Source organism: Podarcis pityusensis (genome assembly GCF_964106645.2).
Source record: "Podarcis pityusensis genome assembly, chromosome: 5".
Classification (NCBI taxonomy): Eukaryota; Metazoa; Chordata; class Lepidosauria; order Squamata; family Lacertidae; genus Podarcis; species Podarcis pityusensis.
In genome coordinates this window covers 48,175,879-48,201,903 of record NC_138032.1, presented here as the reverse complement: position 1 = coordinate 48,201,903, position 26,025 = coordinate 48,175,879, and the positions used below count along the sequence as shown (strand labels likewise).

The 26,025-nt window shown below is 40.5% G+C and overlaps 1 protein-coding gene across 9 annotated transcripts in view; it reads right to left on the bottom strand.

The window, feature by feature from the left end:
- Window positions 1–90: 90 nt before the first annotated feature.
- The window catches only part of RBM20 (RNA binding motif protein 20), a gene marked incomplete at its 5' end in the record, with an annotated part of 114,309 nt that continues 88,374 nt past the window's right edge, over window positions 91–26,025 (bottom strand). For 6 of the 9 annotated variants that reach the window (XM_081005912.1, XM_081005906.1, XM_081005913.1 and 3 more), the window contains 12 exons: window positions 91–2,867; window positions 6,124–6,245; window positions 7,647–7,766; window positions 8,839–9,475; window positions 12,600–12,695; window positions 14,730–15,426; window positions 16,354–16,433; window positions 18,186–18,317; window positions 19,851–19,994; window positions 21,125–21,216; window positions 22,804–22,895; window positions 25,231–25,292. In XM_081005912.1, coding sequence (XP_080862038.1) covers window positions 2,757–2,867; window positions 6,124–6,245; window positions 7,647–7,766; window positions 8,839–9,475; window positions 12,600–12,695; window positions 14,730–15,426; window positions 16,354–16,433; window positions 18,186–18,317; window positions 19,851–19,994; window positions 21,125–21,216; window positions 22,804–22,895; window positions 25,231–25,292 — 2,385 coding nt within the window. In that variant the 3' untranslated portion in view covers window positions 91–2,756. The remainder of the gene's footprint in view (window positions 2,868–6,123; window positions 6,246–7,646; window positions 7,767–8,838; window positions 9,476–12,599; window positions 12,696–14,729; window positions 15,427–16,353; window positions 16,434–18,185; window positions 18,318–19,850; window positions 19,995–21,124; window positions 21,217–22,803; window positions 22,896–25,230; window positions 25,293–26,025) is intronic. The other 3 variants (XM_081005907.1, XM_081005908.1, XM_081005909.1) reach the window with 3 other exon arrangements.

Genomic DNA, 26,025 nt, shown 5'->3' with positions numbered 1-26,025 from the left:
CAATTAAAACTTGTGATGCTTCCTAAATAACTTAAATTCTAATACATTCTAAATGTTTACAAGCCAATGATTAAACAAGATTGTGTGAACTCAATAAATAGTAACATCTGGTCCAGTTCAAGTATATACCAACAAACACAGACTTAACAGAAGCCTGATACTAAACTAGTGTGCAGGCCAGTAGCATAGTTGTCAAGTTTTTTTTGGGGAGGGGCAATTCTTAGATTCTTTGGTTTTAGAATGAAAAATAATAATAATACATGGGATACTTAACACCCATTACAGTAGTAAGTAAAGACAAATAAGAAATTATTACTAGTTCTAAATACTTTTAAAAAATTATCTGAGATATTTTGCAACACTTTATAAATAAGAAAGCTTTTTACATAGTAGTAATAAATAGTCTGCATTGTGCTATACATACAACTTAATGTGTACAAATGACATTTGTGAAGAATTCAGTCAGGTATGAAAGTAGCATTTCTTAAGTTTCAGATTTTTGGTGCAAAAATTCCAAGCCAAGGTGGCCCATTGTTGCAAGAGAAGAGCCTCCCACCTCCACAGCTATGTGTGGTTATCTCCCAGCAGGATATGCATCCTTCATTGGGAACTGCCCATGTCAGCATTTTTACTGATGGCAAAATAAAGATCTCCATGTTCCCTCCACAGATTAATTATGTCTTTCCTGGAACAGTGCAAGAGTATTCATGTTTCTAAAAGCCAGTCGTAAACATTTATTTCTTTTATTGCTGGTTTTCATTTTTCTATTTTAAGAGACTTAAAACTCTCTTATCCACGTTTGAAATTTTTATGCTGAAAGGTGGAATAAAATGTTTTAAAGAGGATGGATGCAAAGTTCAGTACACCTGATACGTGGGATTAGATGTGTGCTTGAAAGCCATGTCTGCCCCTGCCTCTTACTTACATTGCCTAGCCGAAGGTCAGGACCTCAAAGGCTCTAAAGTTTATGAATCTAAAATGTGCTGTTTGACCTCATCTCTGATGGTAATAAATGGAATGTTTCTGCCATTTAATGAAATGGAACCTAGCCTAGTGACAGCACACACTTACAAGATAACAAAGAAAGTTAACTGAAGATGCTGGTTCCATTTCCTCCCACAAAAAAATATTATAATATGAAACAGGTAATGTAATATTTTTATTGGGAGATCTTGGCAACTGGGCGATTTTTTGGTGTTAATGTACTCATAGATAAGAAAATTCTTAAAGGTGCCAATAGCAAGAAAATATAATATGGTAAGCTTTATGAAGGCAGTGAATGATGAGAAGATACATTCACATATATTTTTCCTATAATTTCTCCAATTTTCTTTAAAAACATTAAAAAAGGAAATGCAACAAATACACTTGCTCTGATTTTAGATATGGCTCAGCAACTCAAATGGTACCTGGTGCATTTTTAAAAAGATCATCCTGTGATTAATGCTACTAACAGTTTTACAGAATCTATGCATTTTACCACTCCAAGCCTTACTAAAACAACAAAAAAAGTAAAGCAGTTTACTTTAGTGGAACTCTGGGTGATATAAACACACATATTGCTGAAACACAACTATAATAATACTATACTGGGCACCTATATCATCAACATAGAAATTAATGGAAGTGAAATTCAAAGTCTGCTCAGAGCTTTAGCTGATCAATCATTAAAAACATTTTAATTAATTTAGATGGTGTGTCTGATCAACTGGGCAAATGCAGGATATTTTTTCTTTAACTATATATCTGCCTTTCTTCCATTATGCAACTCAAAGCATACCAGATGCTCCTCAATCATTTCCCCATGCAGGCACAGACCACACCCAACCTGCTTAGTTTCAGCAAGGCTGCTGCATCTTGTGTTTTCAACCATGCCCTGGGACCAAACCTTCCCACCATCATGTGCCACCACCTCCCTCCTGCATCCATCATTGCACATTCTAAGATGGTGCAACAAGTATGTTCATCATCTGAGACAAAGGAAGATGTCCCTACTTTAGGACTTCTTTTATTCATGTGCAAATTTATGCAGACTTAATACACTTATACTGTCAGTCAACTAAGGTTTCTTAAATTGGGCCATGGCTCTGAGTGAAACAAAATTAAGTGCCTGGTTGATTTCTAAAATTAGGAAGAATAAAACCTTAAGGAAAGAAGAGAAGAGATAAGTACTCCTACCAGAGGCAAAACGTGGAACATATTTAGTCTTCTGAAATGTTGTCAAGGCACTGAAGGGGGAAAGGGCTTCACTGCTTCTGCCGCCCCACCCCAATGTAGATTGTAAGCCCTTTGAATATATGAACTGTGAGTATTTCATACAAGACATGGATATTGTTATCATCTGATTGAACCCATGTTATCAGCAGTAATACAACAATAACTTATAGATGTACTTACAAGACCCGTAGTTCACTGCTGGACTAGGTGATGTAAATAAAAGTATTTTAACCAAGGATTTTTCAGGTTATTTCTTCCTCACTCTCAGAATATTTTCACTAAACAATTTACCTGAACCAACACTGAGAGAATCCCTGAGAATTCTAGTTTAAAGAGAGCTGTTGTGCCTATTACAGGCTGAGAAAGTGGAGCTTTACTGCTATCAGATATGTCACTTTGCTTCACTGTATTTCAGACATTGTTTTTAAATGGTGCTGTCAGTGTAGATGCATAGAACAAGCTTCTCATTATGCTTGCCTTTCAACAGTGCAAACAAAAGGTGCATAAGCAGGATCAGCAGAAAACCATTAGTGTTCACCTCATAGCTTTTTCTCCTCAAAGTGAGGGACAATCCCATTATCATCTTGTGGCAAACTGCTTTCTTTCTCATTCATCTTCAGATTCTCTTCTGCAAGCTGGGATAGGTACTTCTGTGGTGAATGAAATAATGAAAATATAGGTAATTTGATTTTCAACCATATAACTTCATGCCTTCAAGCCACTGCCACAAATGCTTATGTCACTCTATAGGGCTGAAGATGCCTTGAGGGATAGGCTTAGCTAGTAGAGCATGGGACTCTTAATCTCAGAGTCATGGGTTTGAGCCCCATGTTTGGTGAAAGATTCCTGCATTGCAGGGGGTTGGACTAAATGATCCTCGTGGTCCCTTCCAACTCTACAGTTCTATGATTCTAATGCTCACATAACTCCTAAAATGGAGGAAATACCAATATGATATCTAGGCCCAAAAACAGAAGTCAGCATAACCAGGCATTTACCAAGGCTCACATGCCACCAAAGGATCCTACAGCTGAACGAAAGATCATTATTTTACACCACATCTTATTACTGTTGATCTGCCTGCAACCTCACCTCACCTCCTGCCCAACAGGAAGAAAACACTACCTATTTTGCCACCCAAAGGAACAGGTGGACAGGAACTAGCTAGGGATGAGAAATACTGCCACAGCAGTGGCTGTGAGCTTGTAGGAACAGCTGTCCTCTTTTTCCTCATAACTAGGTTGCTTTGTCAGCTTGCCTCTCTGAGCAGTGCAAGGAGGGGGAGCCACATCATTAGTATTTAGCCAAATGTTAATTCACTATTGGTTTGTTCTGTAACAATAGCTCTGTTCAGAGCTTGATTTGAACAAGGTCTAAACTTGGGAACATGTGAAGTATTAAAGCAAAGTACTTCTGAATATGTGTAGCGAGCCTTCTCCCATCAAACTGAGTAATAATCCCATGAATATACTGTCCACATTATTTGCAGTACCAGGAAAGGAAGTGAAACACACCAGTCAATATGACATTTATAAAGTTCATAATGTCCAGCCATTCTAGTGCTCAGCCATGAAGGAGAGTAGGATAGCCCATCTAAGAGTTGCTTCACACAGCATACATATACACAGCATGTTTTAGATATATATTTGAGATGGAATTGTGTACACACAAATATGTTTTCCCACCACACATATCATTCATATAGAAATGCCAGGGAACTGGGATTGATGTGGCTTCATGCTGCCCTGTACACCTAATAGTCAATGCAGGGTTGTTATATAATGGCAGTGAGACCGTTTAGAAACTACATCTAGAATCAGGGCCAGTTTATCTATTGCATTTGATATTAAGGGGAGGTGGTGGCTCTCCTTTAATTCCCTTACCCCTCCCCACTTTATGGCCCTACTTTTGTAGCAGGAAGGGTGCTTCGCATCATTTCTGATCAGCCCCCAACTCCTACATGCCAAACTGCAACAGCAACTATGAACCACACATGACGTCACTTCTCTTCTGCTACTCAATGACATCACAGCCCTACACAGGGCAGTGCTCTTAGTATAGACCAGCTGTGCGCCTAATGAGAAGCTGGATTCAGTATAAATGCACACAAGGGATGTGGTGAAGCTGACAACTGTCTAAGTGCTTCTTCTCCTGACTCGCTGCCAAGGAAATGCCAGTTACTTCACGCTCTTAAAAAGAGATTCATCTGTTGCTTAGGTTCACTAAAACCATTAATGTATATAGACTTTTAATGAGCAAATGCATATTTTTCCAGCTATTTAAAACTGCTTTGGTCTTGGATTAGTGGCTGCCCTAAAGGGAGAAAAAGAATCCCGAAGGCAAGCCTTTCACCTGCTGCCATCTCCCCTTTCACTTAGACTTGTGCGTGACTTGCTACCGTGCTCTACACAGCATTCTGTATTAACTTGCAGCATGCACTTCATTTTCTAGAGAAAGGCCAAGGCTGGGTGACAGTTAATCTTCTCATGATGTGTAACAATTTGATGCGCAATGACTTTTGATATGTGCAGCAAGGGAATTGAACCAAAGCTCTTTAGCTTCTAGTTGGTTTTGACAACTTGCGAGATTTAACAGAATTGTAATCGCACAAAATATAGAGGTCTGAAATGGCCAGAATTTATGATGAAAACAGCAATGGAAGTTCTTGAAAGTCAGAGCAGAGAGCTGTAGGCAAACACATATCCAAATAGAAAAGGCTTATTTATCTGAAACAGAAGTATGCAATATGGGGTTATAGTAAATCTTCAGCTCTTGTTATCTATAGGTTGTTGTTCTGTACCAGAAAATCCAGTGACATACTTCTTTATTCACTTCATTTGACACATAAGATATATTTCTAAACCGCCCTGTGATCTTTGGATGAAGAGCAATATATAAATTTAATATAAATAAAGACATTTTGAAAGAGGAAAGCAAAGAGAGAAAAGGTGGACTTCAGAAAGTGATTTGGGTGTGATTGCATTAAGACCTATGCTTTTTTAGTTATTAGAGATATAGGAGGAGTTAATTTGGTCTGCTTTGTTAGTAGATCAACAGAATTCTATGTTCCTGAACTTGCTTGCAGATTGGAAGACTACTATTAATTGAATTATGCAATTCTCTAAATTTTGTGCTGCGGTTAGAGGAAATTAATCAAAATACATTGAAATGCATTGAAAAATGTGTACTTCACAGGCAGAGAGTGTACAAAATGTGTACAATTTACATGTAGGCTTAGAATGTTCACAGAACGAACTTACACTCATACATCCATCTCTCCTCACTGCTGTCTTATACTAGGTGTTCAGTACTGAACTCAACAGCTAACAATCAATATCCCATTATTTGTAAATGTTGTATAGCACACATACTCATATATTCCCTGCTGACAATGTCTGCACTGCCTATAGATGTTCAACCAGGCACCCACCAAGCTGAGGATGTTCCAAAACACCTAGGTAACAGGTAGGAAGGAAGCCAGACACCCCTGCATCATGCTTCTTCCCAGAGCATACATGCCATGGCTTTAGCCACCCTTAGGAGGTGCTTTACTAGAAACAATTTCTAAGCTTTGCCATGGCTGCTATAACTCCTAAGGCTCCAGGAAAAGAAGCTTGAAGGGTTGATCCTAGAGGGCAAGACTGATCCATCCCCCTAATCTGTGTCATTTTTTTTGCCATAGTTGAATACTGCCCATAGACTATAAAATGCTGCAATAAATGAGCTGTAGAACTGAAAAATGGGTTGAAAATAATCTAACTTGGATTCACAAGTAGACAGTGTTAAGTGCTTCACATGACAAGGGTGGTAAACATGCAGTAGTGCAGGAGGTATGCAGCCCCAAGACTTGTTTATGCGTGCCATTACATTTCAAATACTAATTTGCGTGAATAAATCAGTTGTTACCTGAAGATTTTTGTAGTGAACAGTACTTCTGCAATGACGAGTCTTTGCTGTCTCCTCATTTGTATAGAAAAGTCCACAGAGTTTGCAGTAAAAGCCAGTTCTGGGCACAATGAATTCCATGCCTATAAAACAATATTGACTTGCAATTATTACCGGGGGTGGGAATCAGATAGCCTTATAAAGAAAATTCCTTTCCATGGGGAGAAAAATGGTTGAACTTATTTTGGCGTCACCTGAATTTCTTAAAGTATAGTGCTTTCACTTCTCAGATATTTATAATTTCTCTATCAAAAATAATATAGAGTAATGTAGCATAGGAGGCCGCCCTAGAGTCAGACCATGGGTCCATTGTCTCTCACTAGGTGGTCTTGGCTAAGTCACTTTTTCTTACTCTCTCTCCCACCTGACTGTGCCATGTGCCAGCCCTTCCTGTAACCTAGGGAATTGTGTTGTCCTATTAGTCAGCCATTAGGCCTGACCTGGTTGTTGATGAGGAGGCTGATCTGGTCTGTATTACTGAGTTTTGGGTAGCTGAACAGGGTGGAGTTGGTCTCATGCAGCTGTACCCACCTGGTGGAGCACCAGGGCAGACTTGAAGGCTGGGGAGGGGGAGTTGCTGTGGTCTATAGAAATTCTCTCTCTCCAGGCTCTCTGTCCAGTGGGGGCCTTTAAAACTCTCTCTCTCTCTCTCCCTCTCTCTCTCTCTCTCTCTCTCTCTCTCTCTCTCTGTGTGTGTGTGATTGTTTTTGTTTGTTATTACGGTATGTATTTTTGTGTCTTTATATTGTAAACAGCTCTGTGATCTTCAGATGAAGGGTGGTATAGAATGAATGAATGAATGAATGAATAAAGATAATGCAAGCCTTGTGCTGCCAGAATGGTTGAAGGTAGTTTAAATGGATCAGGTGACAGGTCTGATATATGTTCAAGAGGTGAAGATAAACTGTCATGAATTATTAAATAGATGGGCACCTTCTGTCAAATATAAAAAATCATGCTTATTTCAAGTATCTGTCTTTAGAGATGTACTTTTTTTTGTCTGATAACAATGAGACTGATATTTACGTTAAGTTTATCTTTTATACTTATCATGGATTATATTTTTGCAGGGTACTGTATATGCATTAATAAATAGAAGTTTTAAAATATTGACCTACCTTGCAGGCTTCTTGTTAACAATTACATACCATAATTCATGAGAAGGGCTTTGAACACCAAGTTACTGACTAAATAGAGGCTCACCCCCTGTATTTGACATCTCTGTCTCAGTTTCAATGCTATTCATTGCCTCTGGAGAAAATCAAAAGGTTGACTTGACTCTGTTTATTTTTAATTTATTCTTTCCCCTTATGTCCCTAACCTGACTAAACACCGCTATTAATATATATGCCAACTGAGTGAGAGCAACAGAAACTTCTCTTTTCAGAAGCTCTTTTAAATGATCTGAAACAGATACCATTGTTTTCTTGCAAAACAAATGTATTGTAAAGAGTTAAATGTGTATCGCTTGTAATGAGACATACCTAGCGGAATGCTGAGCTCCGTAAACACATCTTCTTGTTCCCATGATGGTGAAAAGTAAGATCTTTTGGATTCTACCTCTGGGAAGTCAGTAGTTTTCATTTCCTGATACCTACAATTTGCTTTGAAAGCAAAAGCATACTGAGTAAAATCAGTTCCGTGCAATATTTATAACCTGAACCCAACATATTTTCTAGATCAATCCAGTGTTGCTTCTACACTAAATATTTCCCCCCCAAATCAAGTTTTAAAGAGAATTCAGATGACATGGTTGACATACATTGGATTCCAGTGTTTCTTGAGAGGTACAATGTATATACATATCCTCTCTTGTTTCAGACCTCAATAAGGAATATCTATAATTTTTAGGTGAACAGATGGCAACTCTAGGCTTTAGAAGTTGGCAAGCTCTTTGAGGTTTGAAGATCTGTCAGAAGGACTCCTACAATCTGAGCCTCGGTTATTGAGAAGAGAAACATGATAGTTTGCCAAAAGTAACAGGTTGTTTTGTGCTGTGCCTGTATGGGACACATCTGAATTCAAATTGTCACAAAGATCAGCTAGATAAAGATATTTGAAGTTAGCTGTGTCTTGAAGCTATACAACATCTGAACCACAACCCCACTGTCTGAATACCAGTTACAGCCATGGCCTTTGACTAGAACAATAAATTCTGAACTATTAACATAAATCATGAACAAAGAAACATATGGGTAACAAAAACAAATCAGGAAAAATAAATTATTATGCTCTGGCATGAAAAAAGAATGAAATGTGGCAATCCCAAAAGCCATTTCATGCCAAATTAATCTTTTAAAGATATCTAAGGAATATTTTTTTATCAACCAGACATAAATAATTTAGTTGTTGACTTGGTCTTCCCATTAACAATTCTAAGTAATTTAAGCTGGGTGCTCCAAAGGTTCAGCTCAACTTGTATGAACCCAGAAGTGACCATAATAACGGATGTCTCTTCCAGAACACTTGCTTGATACATATCTAATTTCCTTGACACCATCTGAATAAGAACCTTAATTTTGACAGTCCTGTTCTTCAACTGAGTTTTTTCCTATGAAAATCACAACGCTTTGAACAATGTTTACTCTTAATGACAAAATAACTAAAAACGCTGAACAGAAAAAGGACAACAAAACTAATCTAGCAAAGGGAGAGAAGGAAAAATATACTAGTTACCCGGTGCCTTTTGATGTTCCTGACTTCCACAGCTTGTTTCCTCCTGGGAGTTTTTTACCAGCATTTCCATAGCTTTTCTACTCTCGCTTTCTAATGATTCCATCGCTTTATCATCACCTACGAGTGTGTCATTCGGCTGGAAGAGCTCTTCTTTTGGAGGATCAGAAGATACACACTGCTCTTCCATCCTTAAATGAATGTTAGTGCTTTCTTTTATTTTTCTTTGCTTATCAGGGTAATCAGAATCCCTTAGAGGTCTGTCTTCTTGCAATTCATCTGGCTTCTGCTCAGTGTCCAGATTTAGATGTGGTGCTTTATCAGCTGCATTATCACCTTCAGAGCCAGGGAGATCCCCTGCGTTTTCCTCTTCTGACCCTAAGCTTGATTCCATTGCGTTTGATTTGTCTTCACTTCCACTTAATAAGCTGTGCTCATTCTTCACCTGTAATCCAGCAGCTAAAGAACTCACTAAAGGACATTCTTGGTCTTTCTGACCTACTGTTACTATTTCTTCAAGTTCAGTTATATCGGGTTCCATTATAAGGTCGTCTTCTCCCACCTCATCTACAGTTACTAGCTCTTCCATATTAGTTGGATACCAGGTCTCAGCTTCCATCTCACTTCCGCTCTCCCAGTCCTGTAACAAAGATGTACATCCCATTGTGAATATGTCAATAAAGAGGAACTGGAGGTCCAGTTCAGATGCAACAACACACCATGGTTCATTATTTTAATAATGAGTCACAGCAAGTCACAGGCTAACATGTTCCCTCTCTCCCCTATTATTATTATTATTATTATTATGCATGTGGAGGTTGAAAACTTCTGCTTCCCCCTTTTTAAAAATACTGTTTTGTTTTGTTTTCATGGTACAGAAAATAAATTTTGAGAAAACAATTCTTATAACAGTAAAGAACAAGTAACTTGTCCTGATAAAATTATGGACTTTTATCATGCCATATGTTAAGGTTTCATTTGATTGCTCTAAGAGATCACAACACATTTTCCCATGAGTGCTGGGTGGATTCCTGCCACAGTATGAACAATCTATAAACTCTTTTTCTCTATTGTCCAATGATATATATATAATATATCTGTATATATCTTAAATCCGTATAATCAATATAAATAGGAAATACATCTAGATCCTTTTGTATTTGGGTTTTTAATCAAGATGGTTACCATATACAGGTCCTGCACATTCCACTAATACTAAGGCCCAGGTATTTCTCTCTCTTGGCACCAGCAGTTGTTTTTAATCCAATTTCTCTACTCTATTATAACCTCCTCCAGATTCCATGCCTGTGCATAAGTTTTGGCTCAGTCAATTTTATAGCCTGCCACTCCTGGTATATCATAACAATGAGGAACCGCAGGAGAGGCTGTTCCCTTAGGCCAAGTGGGGATCTGCCCCATTATCCACAGTCTGCCCCACCTGTTTGCTTATTTACAACCAGTCCAGGGGATGCACTGTGTGTTACCTTCTCCTTAGTGTCTCAGTGTTACCCTTTTAGATGAAGATGGTCTGGAGAGTAGCCACACGAGAAAAGGCCTTTTCTGTGGTGGCTCCCCATTTGTGGAATGCTCTCTCCAGGGAGACTCTCCTGGCATCTTCATTACATATCTTTAGGCACCCGGTGAAAACATTCTTCTTTATCTGGGTCTCTGGCTGATTAATCCATCTATGGCCTTTAAAATATGTTGGAGGGTATTGTTTTTGTTTGTTTTATTATTATGTTATATATTTTGTGTTTTTATACTGTAAACCACTCAATATTAGGTGGAAGGGTGGTATATACATTTAATAAATAACAACAAAGGGATTCAAAGTAGAATTAGTTGGCTCTGCCCCTCACTGGTTCCAGCTCTGCCCCTTATTGGCTTTGCCTACTCTCAGCCTCCCTGCTTTCCGCCCTACCAGTCCCAATGTGCATCAGCCAGCACTGAAGAATCTCTATGGTTTTCACTAGCACCCTTCCCCCCCTATCATTTATGATAAAACAGCCTGGCAGAAATGCTAGGAATTTTTAGATGGTTGATGATTCAAACTTGAAAAAAGATTTTGATATCAGCCGGAGGAACGTTTTGCCTAACAACTTTTGCTTCTGTTCAAAAGGCTGCATATGGCACACATCAGCTGTTAGAATCCTTATGTGTGCCCAATGCAGTGTGCCTATGGCTCTGCTGTTGTAGTCCCATTTGAACTTTTGACCTTACTATTTTTCATTGTTATGACAATTTTTGTCATATGCCCTGGGAGGACCAATTGTAAAGGGTTGGGGGAAGGAAACTTCCAAAAATATAAAAGCTAAGCCTATTTGTTTCTCTCCTGTTTGCTCTATTAAACTTATCCTTCTAGTGTCCTAGAAAGGCGCGGAGGGCAGATACTCTTGGGAGATCAGTTTCCTGCTGCTATAGATACTGCTAGCTTTCACATCTGATGATCAGCTCATGACCCTAAAGATATGATGCTGGAAAACATCCAAGGACATTGGCCTATGTTTCTTCAGAGCTGGACTGAGGGACTAGCTTTTCACTTATGTATCGTTTCAATAAGTTCTCACTCTAACTTTATTTAATTTGCTCCTTCTCAAAGTGACAAGTTGGCCTAATGCTTGGATTTAATTTTTAAAACTCTATAGCTTTTCAAAGATGCCAAATTTTTGAAAGCCAGTGCCAAGTATTCAAAGCAATCTAAGTATGTAGAGAACAACTAAAAAAAGAGTCTGAGGATCTGTCCAAAGAAGCAAAGGTCATGATGACATAATTTGTAAAGCCTTTGGGTGAAATCCAGTAGTGTCCTTCTACAAGCAGAATACACACCATTGGAGCAATGGATCTTTGCCCCTGCAGCATCCCACATACTCCCATAAAATGCTGCAGAGGTTTGGGGTACTTTCTGGAGCAGATTTGGATGTGGGGAGTTATGGGAGGAAGAGATGAAAGGGAAGTCCTCCTCACACAACAATGAGTGTCATCTCCACACCCAAATACTTTTGGAAGTGCGCTTCCAGACCCAAATCAAAGTGCTGCTTATTGCCCTTAAAATCCTAAACAGCTTGGGTTCTCAGTGCCATACAGAGAGCCGCTTTCTGCATTAACTTCTTTTCAGTAAAAGTTAGAATCTGCTCCCCAGATTGTAATTGAATTTCTGGCTTTTAGGGGGCACACAAAAACTTAACTATTTACAAAAATTAATTAATCAAATAAATCTGGTGGCTGTTTTTTAAAATTAATATAACCGTACTGGCTATTGTTATTATTAATAGACCACCCTTCCTCATGATGGAGCCCAGGGCAGTCATCAGCATTATAAAAAGCACAGCAATTGTACACAATCATTTAAAACATTTAAAAACAGCATGATTAAAATTATAACTTTATACAGCAGCAAAGTAATACAAAACATATGTACCCAAAGTCTGGATGAACAAAAACATTTTCAGCTAAAATCTGAAATTTGGCAGTATTGGATATGATCACACTTCCCTAGTGGGGGGGATATATCCTACTGTTGAGGTGCTGCCACTGTGAAGATCCTGTTTTAAAGCAACACACCACAGGCCATGCTCATGAATGTGTTGCCTTCCTGAAGATTTGCACCTTCACTGTGCTATGTGTTTCTATCTGATTTTAGTGTTGTTTGTATTTTTCATGTTTTTGATTATATATTGAATATCTGGCAGCCAAGTGACTCAAGAAATTTTCAAGCAAACAAATTTTACATTAGATATCAAGGCCCATGAACGTATAAATCTCACCTTTTCTTTTCTTGAGTTTTCCATAGGATCTTCTGCTTCTTTCATCTGCTTATTTGCGGGAAAGGGTATCTCCATGTTAGAATATATTTTTTTAACCTAAGACAGAGATTGTCTATGGGTGAAGACAGATGTAATATAAAAAGTGAACTTACATTGCATCCCTCATTCATGATGTGAGCCCTCTTCCTCCCACCTTCAAAATTTGATGGATGGATGTACATACCAGAAAATCAAATGCTGATTTAGTGGAGGCCTCGTCCACACTTCCACTTGTCCCGTGCCTAGAAAGCATGGGTCTTGGCAGTATTCTGCTTGACTCACGCTTTCTAGGCATGGGTCCGAGCAATTTTCCCCTTGCCCTACTGCTTTCCCAGGGAAAATCTGCTCTTAAGTTCTAAATAAGAACAAACGGGAATGTGCAGAAAACCCAATTGTCACTTGCTCCAACTGAGTTCTAAAGAGCAGTTTTCCCTGGGGGAAAGCAGTGGAACAAGAAGAAGTGTGGATAAGCTCTTAGTATTGCCCTTTCTCCCAGGTTATCAGATGGGTTACCTGGTTTTGTTTTGCTTATTTTAGAATTAGAGAGCTGCAAGTGCATCTATCAATCCATTCATTGTGTTATTTGAACACAAATTATAAACTACTCTGGGTGTTTGGCAGCAGGAAGCTTTATTGATAAAATGATGAGATGCCACTCAACAAGTGCTGGACACAGCCAGATTTTTCTGCAAGCCTAGAGAACCCTTGTTTTTTCAGAGCTAGACCCCTGGAGAAGATTACTACATTTGGATTTAACACAATGCTTCCGAATTCAACTTGCTTGCTGCTCTAAAACTGTTTTGTCTGTCTTCACCTATCACTGGGTGATGGTCATAAATTTTAAAAAGCATTATCTTGTAAAGGCAGTCATATGTAAAAAACACTTCCTCATTCCCCTATGCAGAAACACTTACTTTGGAACTATCAACTTCTGAATTTGAAAGAGTGGCCAGGATTCAAACAATCCCCAAACCCACTCCTTGAGCTTAAGCCAGAAGCTACCATGTTGCATAGCAAGCAATGTTGAAACTGAGGAGAATCTGAAAAGTCTGTGATGTGGCATAGGAATTTTTTTTTAATTTTTTAATTATTTTTACTGCACTCTGCAAGCCTCCCCTCCCCTCCCCACCTCTTTGTGAACTTAAGCTGATCTTTGGTTCCTAGCTACAAAGAGCAAAATAATAATGCTGAATACTAGAGTTATCAGGAGATCCAGACAATGTTACTAAAGTCCATTCACTGTAAAATTGTACTGTAGGAATGCACATTATTAACTTGTGCAAATTAAGGTAAGAATTTGCTATTTTAAAATGTCACAAAATCAGTGAATTACCTTCCACATTATGACAGTTATGAAATAAAAATGAATAGTGATCCAGTTCTCAGGACAGTAATTATAATGGGAAATATTGTAAAAGTAATTTGATTATAATTAACAGTAAGTCACTTCTCAGCATAAGTAATGATACACTGGGAGGGATATACAGCTGTACTGAACATTGCAGTAAATAGCTTTATGCAAATTTTATCAAATGTGACTGCCGTTCCATAGTGATAATCTGCACCAGGAATTCTAAATTAAACTGTTGCAATATGTTTCTTGGGTATCTTTTTCTATTCTATTCCATTGGAAACTTTAGCTTGTATGTCCTTGTGATTTTACTTAACAACAACATTTGCTCCTAATTTCAAATCCCTTAATTAGCAAATAAATAACACACAAATTCTTAAATAGTCAGTTCCGTTGAGGTTATTCACTGGCAGAATGACAAAGTGGTGACATATAATCAACACAACAGATACACACACACACACACACACACACACAAATAATATAATATAATATAATATAATATAATATAATATAATATAATATAATACACTAGGAGGTGATGCCTGCAACATGGGTGGGGGGAATTATTTAATCTGATTTGTAGAAATAAGCAAGGAGAGACAGTGTTAATGGGAGTCTAATTTACATCTGTGCATGTTCATTCTGTAAATTCACACCAAGTTATTTTATAGAAGAGGTACTTTTAATTACAGTGTGTATCATAAAATTTTCCAATAGTAACTTAAATCACTTAATACCTCATTTTCAGTTCCTGCCCCTGTCTTCACATTAACTCTTTCAGCCTCATCAGGTACTTCTTCCTCTGACTTTTTATCAGAATCCTTGAATTTTTCCTTATCACTTTGCTTTTGCTTGATACTGTCAGGGACCTTGTTGGGTTTCTGTTCTAATTTTTCTTCTCTTGTTGGATCTTCACAGTGAGAATGCTTCTGTTCTTTCAATCTTGCTTCTTCCTTTCTTTTACACTTTGGAGCTGTATCCAGTGTCTGTTTTGAATACTTATCAGATTTTTGCTTTGTTGGTTTCCTATAATAGTCTTCTTCTCTGTTCTTATATCCAGGCAAACCATGAATCCCCTTTGCACTTGGTGACACCCCTCTTAAATATTTTTCTCTGTAGCTTCTGGTTCCTTCAGAACGTTCTTCCGAGTCTAGTTTATCCAAATGGCGCACATAATGTTTTCTCTCATGCACCCATGTGTCAGTTCTATCTCTTTTCTCTTCCCCATTCTCTCTCCAGGGCATTGAGTCTCTTTCTTCCTCCCTTCGGGAATATGAAGACTGATCCCATTGCTCTCTTCCATTTCCCCAGTCTGTCCAGTTTGTGCTCAGCGGACTATGTGGGGAACTGCAGGAAGTAAAGCTTGGAGTGTGTGATCTCGGGGAAAGAGAACGGCTTATAGGGCTGCGAGACCGAGGCCTTTCAGGTCCATATCTATAACACAAAGAAAAAGAAGGATGCTACTTATTATTCTTATCGTTGTTTTATAATAATTTTATAATATTTTATACCACTTTTCAATCACAAGACAGAAACACCAAAGCAGTTCACACCATCATAAAACATTACACTATCCAGTAACAATCTTAAGGACATTAAGATTTGTTCACATAACCAAACAATCTGATGATTTTGAACTGAATGCATATCCAGCCATCTACCTATATTAGCTCTAGAGAATGACTAAAATACCTGAACTACAAGTACCTTAACTACAAGTAAAAAGATAATTCATGAGTTCATCTACTAGTTTTTTGTCTTAACTATAGACAACAATAAACAGGAAATAATAGAAAGTGGATTAATATTTTATTTAAAACTGGTATTTCACAGTGTGTGCATTTGGCATTTTCTTCTTGAAAATTTCAGAAACACGTTGTAGTTTGTGCTCAGCAGATTTTACTGAGAATGTCAGTATTTCAGCATGCATTTTCTTAACACAGTGGTACCTCGGGTTACAAACGCTTCAAGTAACAAACTCAGCTAACCCAGAAGTAGTACCTCGGATTGCAAACTTTGCCCCAGGATAATAATGGAAATCACGCGCCAGTGATGCAGCGGCAGCAGGACGCTCCATTAGTGAAAGCACTCCTCAGGTTAAGAATGGTTTCAGGTTAAGAACGGACCTCCAGAATGAATTAAGTTCGTAACCCGAGGTATCGCTGTATAGCAAACAATTTTTAAGTCTCTTAACTTTTCAAAAAACACATTTCAAATCAAAAAAGTAAAAGCTGTTGTTCCTAGCTTTAGACTTGCAGAAATGTCTCCTGTCTGCCTATTTTTGTATTATCCAAAAGCATCTCTGTTCTATAAAGCAATCTCAGCGTCTTTCTGCCATCAACTGTTAACATTGTGTAATACCTGTCTGTCTCCCGCAACATGTCCCGCTCCCTCTGCGAATGGATGTCTTGGATTATTGCTGCCACATTCTTACCTGGTTTCTAAGCCAAATATAAACATACAGATTAATAATTGTAAATAAGCTTCACACTTCAAGCTATTTAAAGAGAAGCACTGGTATGAATATTTTCAATTATTTTATTATGCTTACTTTGCAGAATGCTATGACTTAGTTTCTTACTGTTGAATAAGAGAAAACTAATCAACTAAAAACAATTATTCAATTGGCAAGAAACCATTTGGTTAAAGAAGTTGCTAAGGACAGTACAAGATGGTGGTGAAGGCAGCAGCATAATACCTGACATTGCATCAGTCATGTTGCTGCTGCAGACCAGGAGGCAGAGGAGAAGGAGCAAAGAGGGCACAGTGCATTTGCAGTACACCAACCTTGCCCCTCCTGGTAAGCAGGAGTGATATGGTTGCAGGTCAAGCAAGTCTGCTGCCCCACTATAGCATCCATTGCTGGCTAGTGGCTTTACATTTCCACTCAAACTGCTGAGAAATTACAGCTATTAAGAGCCCTAATAGACACATTATTTAGACAATAATTATATGGTATAGTATCTCATCCTGTGGTTAGTTCTGGACAGGGCTTTTTTCTATAGAAAGAGGTGCCAGAACTTGTTGACTTTTTTTTTAGGGGGAGCACCCACCCCAAGTTGTTGACCTGAGTGCTGTGCCGACCTCTGCCTCTGTCGGCACCACCACACTACAGAGGTTCCAGAACACACAAAAGAAGAAGTCCCAGATTTGTCTGTTCGCTGGAACAGACACATGGAGCCTACAGAACTGAAGCAGCCATGCAGCTGAAGCTACCATTCCACATTACAAGTACCAAACTGATCATCTTCACTTGGCATTTATTCTTACCCACCCAACATTCCATTCAGCCCACACTCCTTTCACAGCAGGTTCATACTGAGCACATGCGGACGACATACTTATGAGAGCCCACTGACTAACACTGGCTACAAAAATGCCTTTTTAATAAAAACTACAAACATGTCACACAACTCATCAGCAATGGCACAAGCTACACATTTCCGTTGATGTATTGTTTACAGAAAAGCCCCATAGATAAAGTTTTGCTGAAATCTTCTCTACACAGGAGTTTATTACCAAGAGTGGTTAACTATCAATCCCAATTCCCAGGGAACACAGGGTATGTGAGGGGAATAGGGGTCTTCTAACAACTCTCAGCACTCTTAACAATCTACTGTTCCCAAGGATTCTTTGCAGGGAACCATGACTGTTTAAAATACTATGATAGCTCTTTAAATGTTCGAATCCCCGCGGCCAGGTGCGCTCCCGTTGCTCGGTCCCAGCGCCTGCCAACCTAGCAGTTCGAAAGCACCCCCGGGTGCAAGTAGATAAATAGGGACCGCTTACTAGCGGGAAGGTAAACGGCGTTTCCGTGTGCTGCGTTGGCTCGCCAGAGCAGCTTCGTCACACTGGCCACGTGACCCGGAAGTGTCTGCAGACAGCGCTGGCTCTCGGCCTCTAGAGTGAGATGAGCACACAACCCTAGAGTCTGTCAAGACTGGCCCGTACAGGCAGGGGTACCTTTACCTTTACTTATTTGTCCAATACTTTAGTCTTATACTCAGTCTAAGCAGAAAAGGCAGGCTTGTCCAATAAATGATACCACAGGTATATAAACAATGACGTGGTGAAGGGGAAAACTGTAGAAAATTTTTTATGAAAGCTTATCTGAAAACAACATACTAGCAATGAAAGCAGTTGGACAACTAACACCAAAATTCACAGAAAGACAGGATAACTAATTTATTTACCTTCAACTGAAGTTCTCTGTATCTTTTAGACATTCTAATGAGCAATTTGTCATCGTTTATCATTGCAGGTTTTTCTTTGTAGTACTGCACCATAGCCTGAGCTGCCTCAGTGTAGGCCATTTCTAGAAAAGCCTGTTATAATACAGAAACTATTAGTAAAAAAAGAAAAACATGACAAAAACTGCATCTTCATAGTATATTAAAGTGAAGATCATTAGAATAAATAGAAAGATTATCTTAATATATTGTGCTATTTATGTGTTGATAAGTAGACACACTTATTTCTCTACTAATCAAGATGTGTGTGTGTGTGTGTACACGTACACACACACACACACACACACACAGGCATAATTTTAGTTACACAGAAAGACAGGACACAAGTATCTTCCACTGATATGTGAAAGAAAGTAGCTTGGTAGATGCATCTTGTAATCAGGGATGTTGAAAGGACAGTCTGCTAAGATTTCCATCTTGTACTAACGGCACAAGAGCCTTGCCCTCCTTTACGTCTAGCCACACAAGGAAAAATATATCCCGAGCCCTGTGAAAGATTTCAAGTAATTTTCATGGGACCGGGCACAAAAAAATTAGTAGAACGGAAATTCATAAATGTGGGTTTTTAAAAAATGGTAATTGATTACTACAGTTTAACTATAAATTATATGGAGAAGGAAAGGAACATTGGCCTCATTTACACATCATGGTAATCCAAACTGGTGCATTCTGGAGAGCAGCCTGTACCTGCTTTGCTCTGCCTTGGTCCTTTGAGCACAGTGCAGCAGCTAAATCAAGGTGTGGCTTAGCATGTCATCTGAACTGGAGATTGGGTTTAAAGTTTCTCTTCCTTAACCATGATAGGGGTTGGGAGAGAAATTTGGTTCACTTTGTATTTCAATATGAACCTACCTAAATCACATTCCTTAAAACAACATGCACACTGAAACAGCCTTCCTTCAAATTTCACACTTCTGAATTTTACAATGCATTTTTCCAACCAAAGAATGTGTACAAAAATGTTTATATTAGGAGAAAGCATGCCTACTGAAAACAGCATACAAAAATGAATTATATAAAGAAAAACTGCTTCTAAAAATGTATATATATCTATATAAAGGCCAAAATTGCATCCAAAATGTGTATTATCAGGAGAAATGTGCATTACAGTTCTGATGAAAAGTTACTGAATAAATTTGCAAACTAGAGTGAAAATGTGGAGATGCAAACTTGAGGTAGGAAAAATGAGAAATTGAGAGACACAAAATCGATAGATTTATCCATCCTTAAGATTGGCTCTTAAGAGTGGACAGGAAAACCTAACCTATACAAGGATGTTCTCCTCCACTGAGAAAAGGTCACTAAAGCCACTAATCTCTTACAATGCAGTCCTGTGTTTGCTTGACAAAGTTCCTGTAAAATATGCAGGCATCTGAAAATACAATGATCTAAACTGGGCATCTGAACTAGAGTATACACAATTCACCTTATAAATAAAACAAGCAATTATTCTGGAAGAACTAAAGAGCTAACTACACACAGTCACTTTTGAAATACTGGTAACTACTGCACTTTAAGAAAATGCAACTTATGTTAAAAACTCAAACAATACATTTACGGTACATATTTATGCTTTTATCATAGCAAACAATAAAAAGAAGGACATACTTGATTGGTGGATTTCATAAGGATATAATTAGTGACTTTTCCAAAGGGAAGTCCAAGATTAATAACATCATTCTCTGTACAGCTTCCTTCAGGAAGATTACAGATGTGTACTACTCGACCTGGTATACTTTTCCTTTGTGGCAGCTGAAATTATTAAAAATAAATGTATAGACAGATATCTAAAACAGCATCCAACTAGACGCATACTTTAAAAAACCCTCTTTCTTAACTTGCACTGTATAGGAATACAAGCCTTAAAGGCAAATCTATATGTTGTCTTTCTCCTGTAATCCTATGCATTCATTTCATATCTCAGGCATATCAGTTTTCCATACACTGCTCAAAATACATTAAGATCAGATCTAGTAACAATAAACACCTTGATCAACAGTTAGGACAGAATGGGATTTAAGTCTATCCTAGCCATAATTATACTACTGTAAATAGTTAATATGAATTATTTATTATTTATTATTATTATTATTGTTGTTGTTGTTATTGTTATTATTTCTTATACACTGACTTTCCTTTCTCAGGGTGGCTAACAATAAAAAATGAAACATTAAAATGAAGTTGAAACCATAAAACAATGGAGCCCCCACCCTGCCTCTGGCTTACATGAGCGACAAGGTGGGGGCTCCCTTACACGGAGGGGTGGGCAGCTGTGTGCACCTAGTGGAGAAGTTTAAAGGAGCCCCCACCTAGCCTCTGGCTTGCACAAGCTGGAGGTGGGGCGGGGGCTCCATTATACTTCTACATTAAGGCGCACACAGCTGCCTTCCTCTCAGTGGAGAAGTGCCAGGCAGTAGGAGCAAGCTGCCTCATCCCTGGGCCCACAAAGCACTGGGGTGAAACCGCCTTAGCTCCAAGCTGAGGTGGTTTCACCCCTGCGCCTTGCAGGGCTGGGGATGAAGCAGCTCGCCCCTCCCTTCTGACATCACAATGTAGCACCAGATCACAATCTTTGGCTGGTGATACATTGCAATGCTGAAAACCTAACACTGCACAGCTCTACAAGGTGCTTTTAAAGTCTTTTAATTTTATTTTCTACATATCCCTTAAACAGAGAGGAAGCATATACATGAATGTGGAAGGAGTATGGGCCCAGCCCTGGGCTACACGCAGGCCAGCAATTAATTCAAAATTAATTAGAAATACTGTTATATCATTCAAGTATATTCAATTATATTGTTTTAATGCTGTTAAAGAAAACCCTGGTGTTCACTAAGAGCTGAATGCTGAACTATACTTAGTATATTGTGTGAGATACTCACATTTACTCCGGATGGTATAGAAGAAAACGTAGAACCTGGCTGGCCAAATGAAGGTGTAGAGTTGTATGATGTCCCCACGTTTAAAGTGTAATCTAAACAAATGGAACGTATTCAGTGACAACCCAGAAATGTGTATGAGGTACAAAAAACGAAGAAGTGCTACTTTCTTAAATAACTAGTATCTTTCTAACATTGGGAAAGCAAATCCTATCTGTCACAGCTTTCCAGGTTCATGGAGGTATAAGCCCATCCTACATAGCAGTCTTTCTCTAATGATAGGCTACCACTGCCCATGATTCTCTGGAGAAATTCTACAAATAGAGGGTGGGCTGGGGTGATTTCCTGAGCCCAGTGAAGCATCAAGTCAAAATGAAATATCCATCATGGTCCTGTTTCTGCTGGGCAAGATGAACATAAGGAGAACCCTGCTGGAACTGACCAAGCAACTATCTAGTCAAGAATTCTGTTCTCACAATGGACAAAATGCCTATGGGAAGCCCACAAATATGAAATGAGCGCAGCATTCTCTTGTTATTCAGAACTGGTATTCAGAAGGCATAGTACTTCTAATCCAAGATATACTATGTAGCCATTATGACTAATGGCTCCTGATAGCCCCATCCTCTGTGATGAATTTTGTTTAAGCCTCTTTTAAAACCATCTAGCTTGGTTGCCATCACCAGAACATTTAGTATCAAATTCCATTGGCTAAGAATGTGTTTAGCGTGCTCCATAGTTTAACTATGCATTATGTGAATGAGGATGTACGTACTTCCTTTGGTCTGTCCTGAATCTCCCACCATTCTGATTTATTCACTGTAGCACCACTGTCTGACCTTGAGATGTGCTCTTTGTTGTTTTTAGGATCTTTGTTGGAAAAGGCAAACAGCCAAGGGGGCATAGCGGTCTGATTCAGACTTTCCCCATGCCTGTCTTCAGATTTTTATTTATTTTTTAAACAATTTTTCAACTTTAAAGTTTTTAGAGTGATGAAAAAGTATTAAAAATAAATCTACATATAAGAAATCTAAATAAATTTAAATATATAAAAACTGAAGTAATATAAAATGGCAATAAAAAGCAGATAAATCAACTAATTCAATTGAAGTAAAGCAGTAAAGAATACAAAAATAAACACATCATCAGCCAGCAGTCAGAGGAATAAAACCAGACTTACTATTCATTATAAAGGCTTAGATTCATTTAAAAGATTTATTAGAATATGGTAACAGTGACAGAGCTATGGGGCATTCTCCTTTGGCTATATGCATGATTTGGATGATAGGTGGCCGCCTGGACAGATGATCTAGTTCATTTGCTATCAAAAATGTCTGGATGGGCTCAATCAGAACAGTTATAAATATATCCAAATATACAGTATATTTGTTCTTTCTTTATATATTATTGCATAATGCTACATTATCGCATAAAGCTTTTTAAAAAAAAACTTGGCACACAAATACATTAACGTATAGCTAATATTATGTCATGTGCGAATAAACATACAATTAAACGTAACCCTGCTTGCTGCAACTGTATGCCAGCTAAAAAAAGGTTAAGGATGCAATCCTATGCTCACTTACCAGGAGTAAGTCTTGTTCAACTCAAAAGGTCTTACTTCTGAGTAGACATATATAGGAGTGCACTGTTAATTATATATTTTTGATATTGTAATTTACCTTCGGAACCAGAAAGATTAAATGCAGATGTGTTATTTGGAGAAGAGTGCAGCATTCCTTCTGCTGAACTTAGCACACACCGTATGTTGGAACTAAAAAGAAACAAAGGTTGACATTCAGCAACACAGTAGGAAAACTGGAAAAGATCTTGGCCTAAATACTCAGAGTTATCACAGAAACTCCCCTGCTCACTACCAGAAATTATTCTGTTATTCCAGGGACATTACATCACTGACGTATTAGGACTGCTTTGTAGGGCATTTGCACTATTGGTTTCGCTGCAGCCTCCTCAAGAATGTCAACCCATAAGGATCAAGCATGCAAATGAAGTGGGAGTGGCAAAATAATGGTTAGGATTGTCAAAAATAGCATAAGCCAGTGTGAAGCTATGGTTTTCAGATGGAAATTGTATCTGGAGATAGCATGCATTCCTTCTGCTTCCAGTAAGAACAGCAGTATGTGTGCAAATACATCTGTCTTGCAATATACCGTATTTTTCGCTCTATAGGACGCACTTTTTCCCCTCCAAAAATGAAGGGGAAATGTGTGTGCGTCCTATGGAGCGAATGCAGGCTTTCCCGGGCTTCCTGCAGCTCCGCGCCACCCTCCGGATCCCGGCGCGAAGCCGCGCGGGGCTCCGGAGGGTAGCGCGGAGCTGCCTGAGCTCCAGGGCTTCTTGCAGCTCCGCGCCACCCTCCAGACCCCCGCGCGGGGCTCCGGAGGGTGGCGCGGAACTGCCTGCGCCCCAGGGCTTCCTGCAGCTCCGCGCCACCCTCCCGATCCCGGCGCGAAGCTGCGCGGGGCTCCGGAGGGTGGCGCGGAGCTGCCTGCGCTCCAGGGCTTCTTGCAGCTCCGCGCCACCCTCCAGACCCCCGCGCGAAGCCGCGCGGGGCTCCGGAGGGTGGCGCGGAGCTGCCTGCGCCCCAGGGCTTCCTGCAGCTCCGCGCCACCCTCCCGATCCCGGCGCGAAGCTGCGCGGGGCTCCGGAGGGTGGCGCGGAGCTGCCTGCGCCCCAGGGCTTCCTGCAGCTCCGCGCCACCCTCCCGGTCCCGGCGCGAAGCCGCGCGGGGCTCCGGAGGGTGGCGCGGAGCTGCCTGCGCCCCAGGGCTTCCTGCAGCTCTGCGCCACCCTCCCGGTCCCGGCGCGAAGCCGCGCGGGGCTCCGGAGGGTGGCGCGGAGCTGCCTGCGCCCCAGGGCTTCCTGCAGCTCCGCGCCACCCTCCCGATCCCGGCGCGAAGCCGCGCGGGGCTCCGGAGGGTGGCGCGGAGCTGCCTGCGCCCCAGGGCTTCCTGCAGCTCCGCGCCACCCTCCCGATCCCGGCGCGAAGCCGCGCGGGGCTCCGGAGGGTGGCGCGGAGCTGCCTGCGCCCCAGGGCTTCCTGCAGCTCCTCGCCACCCTCCCGATCCCGGCGCGAAGCCGCGCGGGGCTCCGGAGGGTGGCACGGAGCTGCCTGCGCCCCAGGGCTTCCTGCAGCTCCGCGCCACCCTCCCGGTCCCGGCGCGAAGCCGCGCGGGGCTCCGGAGGGTGGCGCGGAGCTGCCTGCGCCCCAGGGCTTCTTGCAGCTCCGCGCCACCCTCCCGGTCCCGGCGCGAAGCCGCGCGGGGCTCCGGAGGGTGGCGCGGAGCTGCCTGCGCCCCAGGGCTTCCTGCAGCTCCGCGCCACCCTCCCGGTCCCGGCGCGAAGCCGCGCGGGGCTCCGGAGGGTGGCGCGGAGCTGCCTGCGCCCCAGGGCTTCTTGCAGCTCCGCGCCACCCTCCCGGTCCCGGCGCGAAGCCGCGCGGGGCTCCGGAGGGTGGCACGGAGCTGCCTGCATTCCGAAGCCTGGTGCACACTGAAGAGCGCGCCCGGGCTTCGCGCACCTCTCCACAAGCCTGGGGAGACCGGCTCGGGTCCCTAGGCTTGCGGATAGCAGGCTGTTCTGGGGGCTAGGGTCGGGGGAAGCTCGGGCTTCCCCCGCGCCTGCCCCGTGCCTGGGGAGGGAATTTCTTTTTCTTTATTTCCCCCCCCCCCAAAAAAAAATTAGGTACCTTGAACGCACCTTGTTTTAGAGGGAGAGAACAAGAAAAAAATTTTTTTCCCTGTTCTCCCCCTCCTATGATCTGGTGCGTCCTATGGTCCGGTGCGTCCAATGGTGCGAAAAATACGGTAGTTGTTTTGCAAGACAAATAATTGGACCTCGGTACTCTAGTCTACATCTTGATGTCATTTGTCATGCATGCATTGTCTGTAGAAGATTCGAAACACATACATTCATTTGCAAAAGGTTCCTGTGTTCATTACTAGAATTTACATCCACACAGTATTTATGGTTAACATGTTTTATGATTAGATCACAACTTTAATTCAAGAAGCTTGTACAAGAAACTAAATAAAACAGTAATATAAGTCACAAAGCAGGCACAAAATTGTTTCTTTACTTAACACTCACTTCTCTGAGAAAGCAATGCATTTTTGAATGTGAAGATTTCCTTTAATATGCTGATCCCAGTCCTACGTAAAAATAGTGAGAAAATATAATAAAATTGTGGAAAAATAGAAGAAAACATGTACAGCAGCATTTGTTATAATAGGTCACATGAATGGCTGTATTAGAAGTTTCCGGGGATTTTTGTTTTTGTAGAAAATTCCATACTATTCCAAAATTTGACATGAAATTACTCCAGATGAAACAAATCTGACCCACTTAAACTCTGCAAACATGCACTATGCAAGTATCCAGGCCCATAAATTCCTAGCCATAGCTGGAGTCCACAAACTGCCAAGCCCTACTGCTGTGCTCCTTCCAGTGACTCTACTGTGGCTGAATTAAGCTGTTCCAACAGCTGCAGGAATTGCTCATCCCATTCACAGCAGTATCACTGGAGGAACACTGAAACAGGACAGGACGTTTTCTGAACCCCTACTGTGGATGGGGGTTTTGTATGTGAAGGAGCCATATCTGCACAAAGGAACTGACTGATCCACCCAAATCCATCCCACTTCAGTCTTGCTGGTGCTCAGTTGTAGGTTCATTCTGTCCCATTTTCTTATTTATTTATTTATTTATTTCATTTGAAATCACAAGGTGGTGTACAATAAAGAATACATTAAAATTACAGTATGAATTAAAGCAGCAGACAATACCTCAGGGTAGACATACAATTAACAAATACAGCAACTAATGGACAGCAATGTGCAAACATCATTCACTCATTAATTCGTTTTATGCTTATTTTTTGAAAGA